The 18230-nt window shown below is 45.7% G+C and overlaps 1 protein-coding gene across 1 annotated transcript in view; it reads right to left on the bottom strand.

Moving 5' to 3' along the window:
- Positions 1–11147, bottom strand: part of LOC134927294 (macrophage mannose receptor 1-like) — a 407906-nt gene extending 396759 nt beyond the window's left edge. Inside the window, exon 1 of the mRNA XM_063921539.1 lies at positions 10914–11147. Within this exon, the coding sequence (XP_063777609.1) occupies positions 10914–10971 (58 nt within the window). The 5' untranslated portion in view covers positions 10972–11147. The remainder of the gene's footprint in view (positions 1–10913) is intronic.
- Positions 11148–18230: the final 7083 nt, after the last annotated feature.

Here is an 18230-nt window from a genome sequence, read left to right as displayed (position 1 = left end):
TGTTTTATTGTAATGACTGACTTGGTGTGCGTCCACTTTCTATATGTTTCTATATTACTATTGGGAAAGGTACCTGAGCACACTGCTACTGTTCACCCTTAGTGCCGGATAGCTACATATGGTATATATGGTGTATATGTAGGGGGGCACCAACATTTATCATGCCTCCGGGGGCGACTGGGACGAACTTACGCCACTGCATGGCACACTCAAATATAATGGCGATGCATGGTGCAGTTGCGTGTCCTAGGATGTCATGTCGCAGCTTCTCCATAGATAACGCCTGAGCCACATCTGAGAAAGCCAGAAGAGCCCAACACTGCCAGGGCCCAAAATTAGAACTGGCTCTGCAACCACTAAACCCACCAGTATTGATCGTTCCAGGGCCTCAGTAGCAGCAAAACACTGACGGGCCTGGCTCTGCTACTATGGCGGCACACCTGGAGACTGCTAACGGCACACTAGTGTGCCACGGCACAGTGGTTGAAAAACACTGATATAGCATATAGAAGTGCAATACTACAACACTTCTGTTTTCCTTCATAGCAGAATGCAGTAAGAAATACAAGATAGATGGAAATTTAACGGACATTTAAAATACAGACTCAACATTTCCCATCTCGACACAAACGGTCTTGAGTTGCGAATAATACTCCATGGCCATTTGTCCGTTTTCACGTCCAAATCCAGACCTCTTGTAACCACCAAAGAGCGGTTCCACTGGGCTCACATTGTAGTTATTGATTAAGCATATTCCATCCTGTAAAGGCGCCACTACTCTACGCGCACGCTGGATGTCCTTAGCACATGGGGGTTCATGAAATAGCCAGATACACATGACCCCAGCGGTGCCAGATACACAAATGCCCCCAGTGGAGCCAGATACACAAATGCCCCCAGTGGTGCCAGAATATAAATGCCCCACGTGGTGCCGGAATACAAATGCCCCCAGTGGTGCCAGAATGCAAATGCCCCCAGTGGTGCTTACCCTCCTGCTGCCAGTGCCACTGCCGCCGATTCCCATCTCTGATGCTGAGGGGGAGCGAGCGCACCGCATTTCTCTTCTGCGCTTCCCCTCACTGAGTCCATGTCTCCGGCGGCCATTTGAAATATAGCGCCGGCTTATGAGCCAGTCAAAGCCAATCAAGAGCCGGTCCGTGAGCTCTGATTGGATGACAGCCACAGACAATTAAAATGGACGCCGGAGACGGGGACACAGTAGGCAGGAGAGGCGCTTCAGCGTCAAGGAGACGGGAATCAGCGGCAGCAGCAGGCGTGTGTGCAGGGGGGGGATGCCTGTGTGCACCAGGCAACCCCCGTGCGCACGCCTACACTGTCTCTCTTTGTCTCCCCTTTTCCCGTCGCGCTGCACCGCTCTCCAGTCCGGCACCTTGGCGGGACCCGGCCATCCATCCCGGTGCCGGTATGTGTAGGGGGGGCGTTGGCCCAATCGCCCCCCGCTAAATCCGCCACTGGTAGGAGAGGGCTGGGCCCCCTTCTCTGTCATAGTGTCTGGGCCTGGAACTGCTGTACCAACAGCCCCCCCCCCCCCCCCCCGATGGTAGCCCTGATCTTAAAGATGGTACCCAAGTCCACACACAAAATTAATTAATGTTTCATATACACCTTATACATGTAGGGCCTGGTTCAGATTTGCAATAGTGACGCAGCAGCAATCCTTTTCAATGACAGAACTGCGAGGTAACGTATACCCTTCAGCATGACCTTTTCCATTAGGTACAGAATGCTCGGTTCCTGGACTTCCTTGCCAGTGGCAGTTGTAGAGGTGGATTTGCAGAGCAATCCAAAATTCAAAAGGGGGAGCCACACCAACTGCCACCCCAAATACTGCCAATCATTGCCAGCCGGGACTCACTGCCAGTTGGTGTGGCTCCCCTATCTGAATATGGGACGGTGCTGCAGCCCCACCTCTGCAACTGCTACTGGCAAGGAAGTCCAGGAACCTAATGGACAGGGGGGTCCCTTTCATTGTACAGTACCTAATGTAATAGGTCATGTTAAAGGGTATGCACATACAGAGCACTCAGAGTCTTCAACCATCACCTGCGATGTTCATCTGTGCCGGTAGGCTGAGTGGGCTTCAGTTTACTCAGCCTTGTCTTCACAGTGCGGCTTGTGGGGCCAAGGAAACTGTGTCTAGTGATACATAGAAACATAGAATTTGTCGGCAGATAAGAACCACTTGGCCCATCTAGTCTGCCCCTTTTTTTTTTACATATTATTTTTTATCTCTAACCTTATTTGATCCTTATTTATTTGTAAGGATATCCTTATGTCTATCCAATGCATGTTTAAATTGCTCTACTGTCTTAGCCTCTACCACCTCTGATGGGAGGCTATTCCACTTGTCCACTACCCTTTCTGTGAAATAATTTTTCCGCAAATTTTCCCTGAACCTCACCCCCTCCAGTCTCAGTGCATGTCCTCGTGTCCTATTGCTTCTCTTCATTTGGAGAATGTTTCCCTCCTGGACTTTGTTAAAACCCTTGATATATTTGAAAGTTTCTATCATGTCCCCCCTTTCCCTTCTCTGCTCCAAACTATACATATTGAGATTTCTTAGTCTTTCTGGGTATGTTTTGTGATGTAGGCCATGCACCATTTTAGTTGCCCTCCTATGTACAGTTTATAATGTATTAATATCCTTTTGAAGATATGGCCTCCAGAACTGAATACAGTATTCTAGATGAGGCCGTACCAATGACCTATACAGTGGCATTATTACTTCTTTCTTTCTGCTGCTGATTCCTCTCTCAATGCAGCCAAGCATCTGACTAGCCTTCCTCATTGCCTTGTTACATTGCTTACCTGCCTTTAAGTCATCTGAAATAGTGACTCCTAGATCCCTTTCCTCCTCAGTAGTTTCCAGTATAGTGCCATTAATACTGTATTTAGCTTTAGGATTTTTGAGACCCAAGTGCATGATTTTGCATTTTTTGGCATTAAACTGTAATTGCCAGACTCTTGACCATTCCTCTAGTCTACCTAGATCCTCAATCATTTGTTTTACCCCACCTGGTGTGTCTACCCTGTTGCATGCCTTTGTGTCATCTGCAAAAAGGCATACTTTCCCTTTAATGCCATTTGCAATGTCACCAATAAAGATATTAAAAAGCACTGGTCCAAGTACAGATCCCTGGGGTACTCCACTGGTAACATTTCCCTCCTGTGAATGCACTCCATTTACCACAACTCTCTGTTTTCTATCCTTCAACCAAGATCTTATCCATTCAATAATCCTAATATCCAATCCCAAACTTTCAAGTTTATTTAGCAGTCTGCGATGTGGAACTGTGTCAAAAGCCTTACTAAAGTCTAGATAAGCTATATCCATGGCTCCACCTTTATCCATCACTTTAGTCACACAATAAAAAAAGTCTATAAGATTTGTTTGACATGATCTCCCCCCAGTGAATCCATGCTGTTTGGTATCCAGTAAATTGCCGGATTTGAGATAATCTACAACTCTTTCTTTTAAGAGTGTTTCCATCAATTTCCCTACTACTGATGTAAGACTCACTGGTCTGTAGTTGTTTGCCTCTTCCTTGCTTCCACTTTTGTGCAGTGGGACTACCTTTGCTCTTTTCCAGTCCCCTGGAATTACTCCTGTAGCTAATGACTGGTTGAATAATTCTGTCAATGGTGCTACCAGCACCTCTTTAAGTTCTTTTAGTATCCTTGGATGTATCCCATCTGGCCCCAGTCCTTGACCTCGCCACTCCCGGAGAACAGGAGTGACATGCCCCCGTTTTCCTGAATGCCAGCCACCCCTGCCTGCAAATGCAGGCAGAGGCATTCATATTTTTGAGAAGAGATCGCAGGAGTCCGCAGTCCTCAAACATTGTGGAAATGCCCCAGTGGGAGAAATGTTAGACTCACACACAGCTAATGTGGACAGCCCTAAATGTTCCTCGGGAAAATGTGATGGTCGTGAACACACAATTTGTTCTACTGCCTTAATGGTTTTCATTATTTTTGACACCTCTTCTAGACTGTGAGTGAAAAGTTTTTGCATCGTCATGAGAGGCAGAAGAAGATGACAGTTGCTGAACCACCATTTATAAATAAAAGTCAAGGCCTGAGTCTTTCCTTGCCACTTTGTGTGGTGAATGGCATGTTGTCAATTTTATGTTTCTGTACCTTTCCTTTTGATATTTAATTCTTTACCACTGTAAAATTCTATTGCTTCTTTGATTTTGCATGCCCAGACTAAAGTCCTCCATGCCCTTGGGCATTAGCCTTAGTAGATGACGTTGACGGACTTGTATCGTCATGACTGGTGGCAGCAGCTGCAGCACTAGTATTTGTTTCCTGCTCTCCTATCAATTGATTATACTCCATATCAACAAACACAAATGAAGTGGGATATAGGGTGTAATTCAGATCTGATCGCAGCAGCAAATTTGTTAGCTAATTGGCAAAACCATGCGCACTCCTGGGATAACATTTGCAGAGAGAGTTATATTTGGGTGTGTTATATTGTTTCTGTGCAGGGTAAATAATGGCTGCTTTATTTTACACTGCAATTTAGATTTCCGTTTGAACACACCCCACCCAAATCTAACTCTCTCTGCACATGTTATATCTGCCCCACATGCAGTGCACATGGTTTTGTCCTTGCCAACAAATTTGCTGCTGCAATCAGATATGAATTAGGCCCACAGTACACACTACAATTTGTACAAAAATAGTTTTTCACAAATGACACTGCGGAGTCACACCACTTATGTAAATGCACTGGGGTATGACCTACAGCGTCACAATATGTGTATGAATATTGGCCCTCATTCCGAGTTGTTCGCTCGCAAGGCGATTTTAGCAGCATTGCACACGCTAAGCCGCCGCCTACTGGGAGTGAATCTTAGCTTCTTAAAATTGCGAACGAAGGATTCTCAAAATTGCGATTACACACCTCTTAGCAGTTTCAGAGTAGCTCCAGACTTACTCGGCATCTGCGATCAGTTCAGTGCTTGTCGTTCCTGGTTTGACGTCACAAACACACCCAGCGTTCGCCCAGACACTCCTCCGTTTCTCCGGCCACTCCCGCGTTTTTCCCAGAAACGGTAGCGTTTTTTCCCACACGCCCTTAAAACGGCCTGTTTCCGCCCAGAAACACTTACTTCCTGTCAATCACACTACGATCGCCTGAGCGATGAAAAAGCCGTGAGTAAAATAACTAACTTCTTAGCAAATTTACTTGGCGCAGTCGCAGTGCGGACATTGCGCATGCGCACTAAGCGGAAAATCGCTGCGATGCGAAGAAATTTACAGAGCGAACGACTCGGAATGACCTCCATAAGCTGCTGTATGACTGGCAGTGTCACAGTACTTGTATGAAATTGGGGTATGGTCTGCAGCGTAACAATACTTGTATCAATATGACACTGTGGTCTGGCCTACAGCGTCACAATACATTTATGAATATTAAGCTATGGTACGTTCTGAAGCTTCACAATACTTGTATGAATTTGGGTACGGTCTGCAGTGTTGCAATAATTGTATGAATATTACACTGCGGTCTGGCCTACAGCCTCACAATACATGTATTGGATGAATATTAAGCTGTGGTATGACCTGCAGCATCACATTATTTGTATGAAATTAGGTTACGGCCTGCAGCGTCACAATGCTTGTATGAATATAAAAGCTGTGGTACGACCTGCAGCGTCACAATACTTGTATGAATTTGTGGTGCGCCCTGCAGAGTCACAATACTGGTATGAATTGGGGTACGGCATGCCACGTCACAATACGTGTATGTATATTAAGCTGTGGCTGCTCATCTCTTGTATATACGTAGCAATTGTATATACTGTATAACAGTTGTAGTATAGTATATGTAGTAAAATATATGTATTTATCAACTGTATACAGGGTTGGACTGGCCCACAGCGGTACAGGAGAAACCCCCGGAGGGCCCCATTGCCTGGGGAGGAGGAGGGGAGGGGGGGGACCCACCTCCTCCTCCTCCTCCTCCTCCTCCTCTACAGATCAGGTTCCAAACTGTGCAATTGAATTACAGTAAACAGTATATTGAAATGTGCGGCGGGCACTTTTCGTGTTTTGTGTTTTTGTTTTGGTTCTAATTCCCAGATTCCCCGCTCGTGTTTTGGTTTTGGGTTAGTTTTGCCAAAACCACCCTTTCAGGTTTTGGTTTTGGTTTTGGATCTGGATGATTATTTTTAAATTACATAAAAACAGCTAAAATCACAGAATCTGGGGGTAATTTTGACCCTACTGTATTATTATTAACCTCAATAACATTCATTTCCACTCATTTCCAGTCTATTCTGAACACCTCACACCTCACAATATTGTTTTTAGGCCAAAAGGTTGCGAGGTGGCTGTATGACTAAGCTAAACGACACAAGTGTGCGGCACAAACACCTGGCCCATCTAGGAGTGGCACTGCAGTGTCAGACAGGATTGCAAATTTAAAAAATAGGCCCAAACAGCACATGATGCAAAGAAGAGAAATAAGTGCACCGAGGTTGCTGTATGACTAAGCTAAGCGACACAACCACCTGGCCCATCTAGTAGTGGCATGCAGTGGCTGAATGTCGAAAAGTGGGCCGCAATTTTTCAGTCCACTGAAAGCATCTCCTGCACGCCCCTGTCATTTTCAAAAATTCTGCAATTGGTGGACTTATACGTCAGTATCCCTGGACTAATACAGCAGTACCCCTGGACGTATACGGCAGTGTCAGACAGGATGGCACGTTAAAAAACCATGCCTCAAACAGCACATGATGTAAAGATGAAAAAGAGGTGCACCAAGGTTGCTGTATGCGACACAAGTGTGCAACACAAACACCTGGCCCATCTAGGAGTGGCACTGCAGTGTGAGACAGGAGGCCATATATAAAAAAGGCCCCAAACAGCAACTCATGCAAAGATATAAAAGAGGTGCAATGAGGTAGCTGTATGACTAAGCTAAGTGACACAAACAATTGGCCCATCTAGGAGTGGCACTGCAATGTCAGGCAGGAGGGCAGATACAAAAAAAGGCCCCAAACAGCACATCATGCAAAGATGAAAAAGAGGTGCAATGAGGTAGCTGTATGACTAAGCTAAGCGACACAAACAATTGGCCCACCTAGGAGTGGCATTGCAGTGTCAGACAGGATGGCACTTAAAAAAAAATAGTACCCAAACAGCACACCATGCCAAGAGGTAAAACAGGGCAATGAGGTAGCAGTATGACTAAGCTAAGCGACACAAGTGTGCGGCACAAACATGTGGCCCATCTAGAGTTGGCACTGCAGTCCCACTGCACTAATGGCGGATACCGGACACACGTCTAACGTCAGCATAGTTGTTATGGCCTCAGTAATCCGCTTTGCAACAGGGTATATATATATATATATATATATACATACATATACGGCAGTATCACTGGAATTATATGGCAGTACTACTGGACATATACAGCAGGATCAACTGTAATTATACGCAGGATCACGGGACATATACGGCAGGATCACTGGACTGGATTTATATGCCAGTACCCTTGGAATTATACGGCAGGATCATTAGAATTATACGGCAGTACTGCTGGATATATATGGCAGTATCAATAGACATATGCAGCAGTATCCATGGACTGGACATATACGCCAGTACCACTGTAATTATATGGCAGGATCACTGGACTTATACGGCAGGATCACTGGATTTATACGGCAGTACCGCTGGACATATACGGCAGTCTCACTGGACATATACGGCAGTATCAATGGGCATATGTGGCAGTATCCCTGGACATATACGGCAGTATCACTGGACTGGATTTATATGCCAGTACCCCTGGAATTGTAAGGCAGGATCACTGGACTTATACGCCAGTACCCCTGGAATTATACGGCAGGATCACTGGAATTATTTGTCAGTACCACTGGATATATACGGAAGTATCAATGGAAATATACAGCAGTATCACTGGACATATACAGCAGTATCACTGGACTGCATTTATACGCCAGTACCACTGGAATTATACGGTAAAATCACTGGATTTATACGGCAGGATCACTGGATTTATACGGCATTACCGTTGGACATATACGGAAGCATCAATGGACATATGCGGCAGTATCACTGGACATATACAGCAGTATCAATGGACATATACGGCAGAATCACTGGACATATACGGCAGTATCACTGGACTGTACTTATACGCCAGTACCACTGGAATTATATGGCAGTATCACGGGAATTAAACAGCAGTATCACAGGAATTATACGGCATTATCACGGGAATTATATGACGGTACCACAGGAATTATACGGCAGTATAACTGAAATTATACAGCAGTATCATGGGAATTATACACCAGTATCACAGGAATTATATGGCAGTATCACGGGAATTATACGGCAGTATCACGGGAATTATACGTCAGTATCACAGGAATTATACGGCAGGATCACTTGAATTATATGGCAGGATCACTGGAATTATACAGCAGGATCACGGGAATTATACGGCAGTATCACGGGAATTATGCGGCAGTATCACAGGAATTATATGGTAATATCACTGGAATTATATAGCAGTATCACGGGAATTATACGGCAGTATCACAGGAATTATATGGCAGTATCACAGGAATTGTACGGTAAGTATCACGGGAATTATACGGCAGTATCACAGGAATTATACGGCAGTATCACAGGAATTATACGGCAGTATCACTGGAAATATACAGCAGTATCACGGGAATTATACGTCAGTATCACTGGAATTATACGGCAGTATCACGGGAATTATACGCCAGTATCACAGGAATTATACGCCAGTATCACGGGAATTATACGGCAGTATCAAGGGAATTATACGCCAGTATCACAGGAATTATACGGCAATATCACTGGAATTATACGGCAGTATCACAGGTATTATATGCCAGTATCACAGGAATTATACGTCAGTATCACAGGAATTATACGGCAGTAACACTGGATATATGGCAGCAGAGGACACCACCACTGTGACTGGTCACTGGACTGATGCTACACAAGACACTTCCCCTGGTCTAATGCAGGACAACACAGCACCACTGAAAGGGACTTATACAGCTACACTGGATATATGGCAACAGAGGACACAACCACTGTGACTGGTCACTGGACTGATGCTGCACAAGACACTTCCCCTGGTCTAATGCAGGACAACACAGCACCACTGAAAGGGACTTATACAGCAGCACTGGGTACATATAGCAGCAGAGGACACCACCACTGTGACTGGCTGGACTAATGCAGCATAAGACACTACACTGGACTCAGCAGCACAAGACAGCACTGGAATCGCCACCCCACTTTCCCGCCCACACAGACACTTAGGACAAAGACACGTTCTCGCACTATACTCTCCGAGACTGGAGTGTAAATGGCGGCAACGCGCGGTTCCTTATATGGAATCCTAACCCCGCGAGAATCCGACAGCAGGATGATGACGGTTTGCCTCGTTCTGGTTTCCGAGTCAAGCGGGAAAACCCGAGCCTGACTCGGATCCGGACTCGGGTAGGGAGGATCGGTAGAGTTCGGATCTCAAGGATCCGAACCCGCTCATCTCTGTTTATTATACATATGTTACCTTACAGTGCACAGAACTATGGACTGCATTCCCCCGGTGGGCCCTACATGCCCCAGTCCAACACTGATTATATATTATAAATTTGGGTAAATGCAAAAATGTGGGTAAAGACAGCACTCAAAGCAGACTTAAAAAAATGACAAAGAAGGTGGTACAAGGTAAACAATGGTAATGGTCACACTCACTTTTCTCAGTACTAAAGAAAAAGCAAAAATACCAGCACGCACAATTGGATGAACGAAGAAGGGCAAAATGCATGATAACCACAGCCTCCCAGTCATTGGGGGTAATTCTGAGTTGATCGCAGCAGCAAGTTTGTTAGCAATTGGGCAAAACCATGTGCACTGCAGGGGGGGCAGATATAACATTTGCAGAGAGAGTTAGATGTGGGTGGGTTATTTTGATTCTGTGCAGGGTAAATACTGGCTGCTTTATTTTTACACTGCAATTTAGATTTCAGTTTGAAAACACCACACCCAAATCTTACTCTCTCTGCACATGTTATATCTTCCTCCCCTGCAGTGCACATGGTTTTGACAAACTGCTAACAATTTTCCTGCTGCGATCAACTCAGAATTAGGCCCATAGCCCGACAGCTGTTTCAACCGACTCTGGTTTTCATCATATACAGTATATAAATCTCCATTGTTGTATATGTAGCAGTTGATGCATATGTGTCCTTTGTTGTTGTACAGTATAATTAGTCCCTTAATTTTACTCTGTACAATTGCTCTGTACCTGACTACTAGAAAAATACTGCAGAATAATACAGTAAGCAGAATGCAAGATTACTTCTATAGTGCTACTGGCGTTATAATGGGTGCAATGTGTGTGGTGCACATGGGCCCCTTGGTCCAGGGGGGCCCACACCGTGCCAATGTTTTAATACTTACTTTCCAGAGTCCCGCTTCGGGCACTGCAACCAGGGCAAAACTCACAGCCAAAATGGCCTCTGCGCATGCGCAGTAGTGAAATTATACTGCAGAATATGGCAGGCATCATGTTTCTGGAGACCTGCCCATGCACGGTAGACTCCAGCACAATGCGGGAGCTTTTTGCACTGTGGATAGGGGAGGGCCTGCATGTAGTCTGCACACAAGCCCCCTCCTCTGTTAAAACACCCCTGTATAGTGCACATTTATAATAGTATCCACCTTGTGTTCATTTATGTGCTTTGTGTTGTTCCTAGCAGTGGTTATATAAGACTCTGCCATTGTGCACATTCCTACCTGTAAACACAACAAAAACTACAACACATCACAGCAGTAAAGGTAGGTAGGAGGTAACTCACCCAGCTGAAGCGATGGGCGGATAAAGTACAGAAGTATGAGAATGATGGAGGCAGTCATTGTAATCTCATTATATACTCTGCCAAGTGTCTAAGAAATGGTGCAGATGTAAAGGCTTCAGTCCTAGGAGTCTTCAGTTAAAACTGATGAAGCCCCATACTGATCCTTGGCTTTTCACAGAGTGCAACATCCAGGGAAAGTTGTGGCCTCTAAATGATAAAGAAGTATCCTGTCACATGCTTTCATAAGCTAAATTCTGTTGTCCTCTCTTACTGGCTCAATAGACGAGCCTGCATTTCTGCTGATACGGCATTTTCCTCATGACCAGTACGTTGAATGATTTTTTGGAATCTATTGCACAATTTCTGTTGAATCTGTTTATTGCCATTTTATGTTGCAATGGAGAAGTTGGTTTAGGCTGATTTTCCAAATATTTCTATAAAAGAATGAAATTAAAAAACAGGATATCCTGGGTGGAGAAAAAAAGACCACTTGTAAACATGTTCTGAAACGCAGTCGTTACATCCTTCCTTTTTCTGGAAACAAAAATATGATTCATTGGAACACCTGTCATTTGTTGTCTATATAGTGAAGCATTTTTGTGAGTGTCAGGGGCGCCAAATACAGAATCCAGCATAGGCTGCAGAAACACAGATACAGTATACAACTGGGTTTCACGTTGTCAGAGCTTTGATCCTACCAATGCTAATGAATTTCTACCGAAGTATTCAAAGTTGGGATGAATTGGCAGTTGGGATTGTTTGGCAGTTGGGATGCCAGCAGTCATGTGACCGACGCCGGAATTCTAACACCACTTGGAATTCTGAAGGTAAGTATAGGGGTCACTGTTAGGGTTAGGGCCTGGGGGGGTTAGGGTTTGGCACTAGAGGGAGGGATTAGCCGTAGCTGCCACCTCCCAAGTCTTAGCCCTAGCCTCCACCCCCCAGATTCTTTGCCCTAGACACCACGCCAGAGTCTTAGCCCTTGTCGCAACGCAATGTTTCTAGCAGCAGGCGAGCCGTGCGACTGCACGGGGCACCCGCCGCAGCACTTTTCCCTTGTCCCGACAGCTTCCCCTCCTCCCTGTCATTGTACTCGGCTCGGGTGGCAGAGTTTTGTGTTTACTTTGTGACATCATGACGCAATACATCATTTTGCGAAACTCCAGCCCCTGAGCAGAGTACTATGACAGGAAGGAGGAGGAGCGAGTGGGCAGGGCGGTTGGGCAGGTGGGAGCTGGCTAGTTGCCAGGAGTGTACACCTGTCTCCTGGCTCCATACCTGCCCTTCTCAGTGCTGTACAACCCCTGTGACTGGCTGTACACACACCTGACAATGAGCATTACCCCTTTCCACTAGCATTACACACACATAGCAACTAGCATTACCCCTGGCAACTAGCATTACACACCCCTGGCAACTAGCATTACACATTCCTGGCAATGAGCATTACCGCTGACAACTAGTACTACACACCCCTGGCTACGAGTATTACCCCTGGCAATGAGCATGACACCGATCCCAGAGCATGATACTCCTGCCAACGAGCAAGACACCCAGCCATGAAACCCCTGGCAATGAGCATAACACTCAGTGCATGAAACCCCTGGCAATGAGCATGACATCCGGCACATGAAACCCTTGGCATAAGCAGGTAATTTAAAAGTAACTAGATTTACTGTAGGGCATAATGTATCACGGGCATTGCGGTGTGTGGCATAATATGGTGCAAGGGGCATTACTGTGTGGGGCTTAATATAGTGGAATTTATATTTTTCCCTGTGGTGGCCAAGGTCTGTTGGTGCAGTGTCAAAAACTGGAGTGTAAGGTAGTATTTTCCTGCAGGTCACACCCATTTTAGTGAGACCACGCCCATGTTAGTGAGGCCACGCCCCCAACCCTGGGTGCTTGAGCGTAAATTAAATTTGTATTTTTTAATATCTATGGGGGCACGTTTTTTTATGTCAATTGGGGGGCACATTTTAAAATCTTGCACTGAGAGCAAAATTGTCTAGAAACATTCCTGGTCTTATCACTGAGTGGGGGAGTTTCTGGTCTCAGACAGTTTTCTTTCCACATGTAGGGGGAGGGTAGGAAGTAAGATAAACAAAGGACAGGGCAGATGAGCAGTGTGCTTGATTGAGCTGGAGGGCACAGGCTAGTGTCTAGGAGAAATGCAGTGCAGGGAACCTCGACAGGCGAAAATGGATTGCATGGTCCCTGGTATTATGGAGGAGAGAGAAGAGCAGCATGTGGGTGTTGCTATGAGGAGAGGGAGAGCCCATATCTGCAGTGTAATATGGGAGCATGCAGTTTCAGTGTAGGGATGGCCATCAACCATCAATGATTCCTGATCATTTTGCCATCGATGGGAGAGAACAAGATGGCTTCCCTCCATCGATGGCTTAGCCTAACCCATTTGTTTTACAAGATGCCAGGACACGGAGCATAGCTCCGCCCTGACACCCATGAAGCCCCGCTTCTGGGCTGTGATTGTCCCACGGGTCATTCACAGAAATAACAGGGATGGCCATCGATGAGTGAAACCATCGATGGTCTCCCATAGCATAACTAGTGACCATCAATGGCAACTCACAGTTTTGCCATTGATGGCAACCATCAGTGGCGAACACACTGATGGCCATCCCTACTTCAGTGAGAGAGAGAGACCGCAGTGTGAGAGCAGAAGTATGCAGAGTCCAGTGGAAGGAACAAGGGGTACCCTGACCTTTAGGGGTACCCTAGAAGAATGATGTCAGGTGTGAGTCTCGGGAGAGGATGTATCTGGGTGAGTGATTGTAAGCCACGCGGCACATTTAAAGGCCCCGCATTGACTAGAGTCCTTGTTATATCTAGAGATGAGCGCCTGAAATTTTTCGGGTTTTGTGTTTTGGTTTTGGGTTCGGTTCTGCGGCCGTGTTTTGGGTTCGAACGCGTTTTGGCAAAACCTCACCGAATTTTTTTTGTCGGATTCGGGTGTGTTTTGGATTCGGGTGTTTTTTTCAAAAAACACTAAAAAACAGCTTAAATCATAGAATTTGGGGGTCATTTTGATCCCAAAGTATTATTAACCTCAAAAACCATAATTTACACTCATTTTCAGTCTATTCTGAATACCTCACACCTCACAATATTATTTTTAGTCCTAAAATTTGCACCGAGGTCGCTGTGTGAGTAAGATAAGCGACCCTAGTGGCCGACACAAACACCGGGCCCATCTAGGAGTGGCACTGCAGTGTCACGCAGGATGTCCCTTCCAAAAAACCCTCCCCAAACAGCACATGACGCAAAGAAAAAAAGAGGCGCAATGAGGTAGCTGTGTGAGTAAGATTAGCGACCCTAGTGGCCGACACAAACACCGGGCCCATCTAGGAGTGGCACTGCAGTGTCACGCAGGATGGCCCTTCCAAAAAACCCTCCCCAAACAGCACATGACGCAAAGAAAAAAAGAGGCGCAATGAGGTAGCTGTGTGAGTAAGATTAGCGACCCTAGTGGCCGACACAAACACCGGGCCCATCTAGGAGTGGCACTGCAGTGTCACGCAGGATGTCCCTTCCAAAAAACCCTCCCCAAACAGCACATGACGCAAAGAAAAAAAGAGGCGCAATGAGGTAGCTGTGTGAGTAAGATTAGCGACCCTAGTGGCCGTCACAAACACCGGGCCCATCTAGGAGTGGCACTGCAGTGTCACGCAGGATGTCCCTTCCAAAAAACCCTCCCCAAACAGCACATGACGCAAAGAAAAAAAGAGGCGCAATGAGGTAGCTGTGTGAGTAAGATTAGCGACCCTAGTGGCCGACACAAACACCGGGCCCATCTAGGAGTGGCACTGCAGTGTCACGCAGGATGTCCCTTCCAAAAAACCCTCCCCAAACAGCACATGACGCAAAGAAAAAAAGAGGCGCAATGAGGTAGCTGACTGTGTGAGTAAGATTAGCGACCCTAGTGGCCGACACAAACACCGGGCCCATTTAGGAGTGGCACTGCAGTGTCACGCAGGATGTCCCTTCCAAAAAACCCTCCCCAATCAGCACATGATGCAAAGAAAAAGGTTAGGTGGTATACAATTATGGACGGGCTGCCGAGTGCCGACACAGAGGTAGCCACAGCCGTGAACTACCGCACTGTACTGTGTCTGCTGCTAATATAGACTGGTTGATAAAGAGATAGTATACTCGTAACTAGTATGTATGTATAAAGAAAGAAAAAAAAACCACGGTTAGGTGGTATATACAATTATGGACGGGCTGCCGAGTGCCGACACAGAGGTAGCCACAGCCGTGAACTACCGCACTGTACTGTGTCTGCTGCTAATATATAGACTGGTTGATAAAGAGATAGTATACTCGTAACTAGTATGTATGTATAAAGAAAGAAAAAAAAACCACGGTTAGGTGGTATATACAATTATGGACGGGCTGCCGAGTGCCGACACAGAGGTAGCCACAGCCGTGAACTACCGCACTGTACTGTGTCTGCTGCTAATATATAGACTGGTTGATAAAGAGATAGTATACTCGTAACTAGTATGTATGTATAAAGAAAGAAAAAAAAACCACGGTTAGGTGGTATATACAATTATGGACGGGCTGCCGAGTGCCGACACAGAGGTAGCCACAGCCGTGAACTACCGCACTGTACTGTGTCTGCTGCTAATATATAGACTGGTTGATAAAGAGATAGTATACTCGTAACTAGTATGTATGTATAAAGAAAGAAAAAAAAACCACGGTTAGGTGGTATATACAATTATGGACGGGCTGCCGAGTGCCGACACAGAGGTAGCCACAGCCGTGAACTACCGCACTGTACTGTGTCTGCTGCTAATATATAGACTGGTTGATAAAGAGATAGTATACTCGTAACTAGTATGTATGTATAAAGAAAGAAAAAAAAACCACGGTTAGGTGGTATATACAATTATGGACGGGCTGCCGAGTGCCGACACAGAGGTAGCCACAGCCGTGAACTACCGCACTGTACTGTGTCTGCTGCTAATATATAGACTGGTTGATAAAGAGATAGTATACTCGTAACTAGTATGTATGTATAAAGAAAGAAAAAAAAACCACGGTTAGGTGGTATATACAATTATGGACGGGCTGCCGAGTGCCGACACAGAGGTAGCCACAGCCGTGAACTACCGCACTGTACTGTGTCTGCTGCTAATATATAGACTGGTTGATAAAGAGATAGTATACTCGTAACTAGTATGTATGTATAAAGAAAGAAAAAAAAACCACGGTTAGGTGGTATATACAATTATGGACGGGCTGCCGAGTGCCGACACAGAGGTAGCCACAGCCGTGAACTACCGCACTGTACTGTGTCTGCTGCTAATATAGACTGGTTGATAAAGAGATAGTATACTCGTAACTAGTATGACTATAAAGAAAGAAAAAAAAACCACGGTTAGGTGGTATATACAATTATGGACGGGCTGCCGAGTGCCGACACAGAGGTAGCCACAGCCGTGAACTACCGCACTGTACTGTGTCTGCTGCTAATATAGACTGGTTGATAAAGAGATAGTATACTACTAATATTATATATACTGGTGGTCAGGTCACTGGTCACTAGTCACACTGGCAGTGGCACTCCTGCAGCAAAAGTGTGCACTGTTTAATTTTAATATAATATTATGTACTCCTGGCTCCTGCTATAACCTATAACTGGCACTGCAGTGCTCCCCAGTCTCCCCCACAATTATAAGCTGTGTGAGCTGAGCACAGTCAGATATATATATACATTGATGCAGCACACTGGGCTGAGCAGTGCACACAGATATGGTATGTGACTGAGTCACTGTGTGTATCGTTTTTTTCAGGCAGAGAACGGATATATTAAATAAAACAAACAACTGCACTGTCTGGTGGTCACTGTGGTCGTCAGTCACTAAACTCTGCACTCTCTTCTACAGTATCACAGCCTCAGGTCAATCTCTCTCTCTCTCTCTCAACCCTAATCTAAATGGAGAGGACGCCAGCCACGTCCTCTCCCTATCAATCTCAATGCACGTGTGAAAATGGCGGCGACGCGCGGCTCCTTATATAGAATCCGAGTCTCGCGATAGAATCCGAGCCTCGCGAGAATCCGACAGCGTCATGATGACGTTCGGGCGCGCTCGGGTTAACCGAGCAAGGCGGGAAGATCCGAGTCGCTCGGACCCGTGAAAAAAAACATGAAGTTCGGGCGGGTTCGGATTCAGAGAAACCGAACCCGCTCATCTCTAGTTATATCACCATTTATATAGGCTGTGAGAATCCCCAGCGAACAGGGTGGAAACACACAGAAGAGAGTCCCAGTTTGCTGCTGTAGCACTACTGATACCAGGATATACTGGTATGTACCGCTGTTTGTCATTTATGCTGCTGCAAGGTAGTGCTGTACTAATACAGTCTGATGTAACCAATATGACTGTTGTGCTGCAGGAGAGGAGCAAGTATTCAAATGTTATCCCTGTTATTACCCTGTTTGTATTTTAAATAAACTGTCTATACTGTTTTTGATGAGATGGCCTGGCGCCCAATTCTTTCTGTGCTGCACTGACATTGTAGTCCACTACCACAACGGGCATGTAATTAAACTCAGTATTCAGGGGACCCACTGGTACCTATGCCTCACCCATGACCAGCCGGAGCAGAGTAAGTGTGAAATACTGTATATTAACTGTGACAATGCAGGCATATTTTGCCTTACCTAGTACCAAGGGGGTTTTACACATACATGTTGTGTCATTGGCTTATTTAAAAATTGGCCATGATGTGTGTCTGTGAGAGGGAATCTAAATAATAAATAGTTACTATTACTATACTATACTATATTTTCCTCAAGATGTGTGCTTGTTACAAACTCCCCCCCACACCAACCCCACCCGCACACATGTTTTCTTTATGTTGGGCTGACAGGAACATCACCTGTTCAAAGTTTTGGTACAAAAAAGCATCTGCCCTGTCTGATCTACCTGCACCCATATTTGCCCAAAGTGCGCCCAGTTCCTGATAAACTAGGTATTCACAGTTTTTTTTCAATTGCAGAGTTGCCAACTCTGATCTCTGGCAGCTATGCCAACATGGAGTTCAATGTATTGTATCCAGAGGCAGATTTAGGGCTCAGACCACCCCTAGGCACAACATTATCGTCCACCCCCCATTAAAAAAAAATGTCTCTTACTGTTACCGCCTCCATATCTTAGCCCTTTTATAGCTCTCTCCTGTTCTCATCCCCCTGCCATAGCTCACACTACTCTCCTCGCTGGTCCTCCCAGCTCACTATATCATAACACCTCATTGACAACATAGCTGCTCCCCACCCCTCAC

The sequence above is a fragment of the Pseudophryne corroboree genome, chromosome 5, assembly GCF_028390025.1.
Source record: "Pseudophryne corroboree isolate aPseCor3 chromosome 5, aPseCor3.hap2, whole genome shotgun sequence".
Taxonomy (NCBI): Eukaryota; Metazoa; Chordata; class Amphibia; order Anura; family Myobatrachidae; genus Pseudophryne; species Pseudophryne corroboree.
This window is presented reverse-complemented; position numbering and strand designations above follow the sequence as displayed.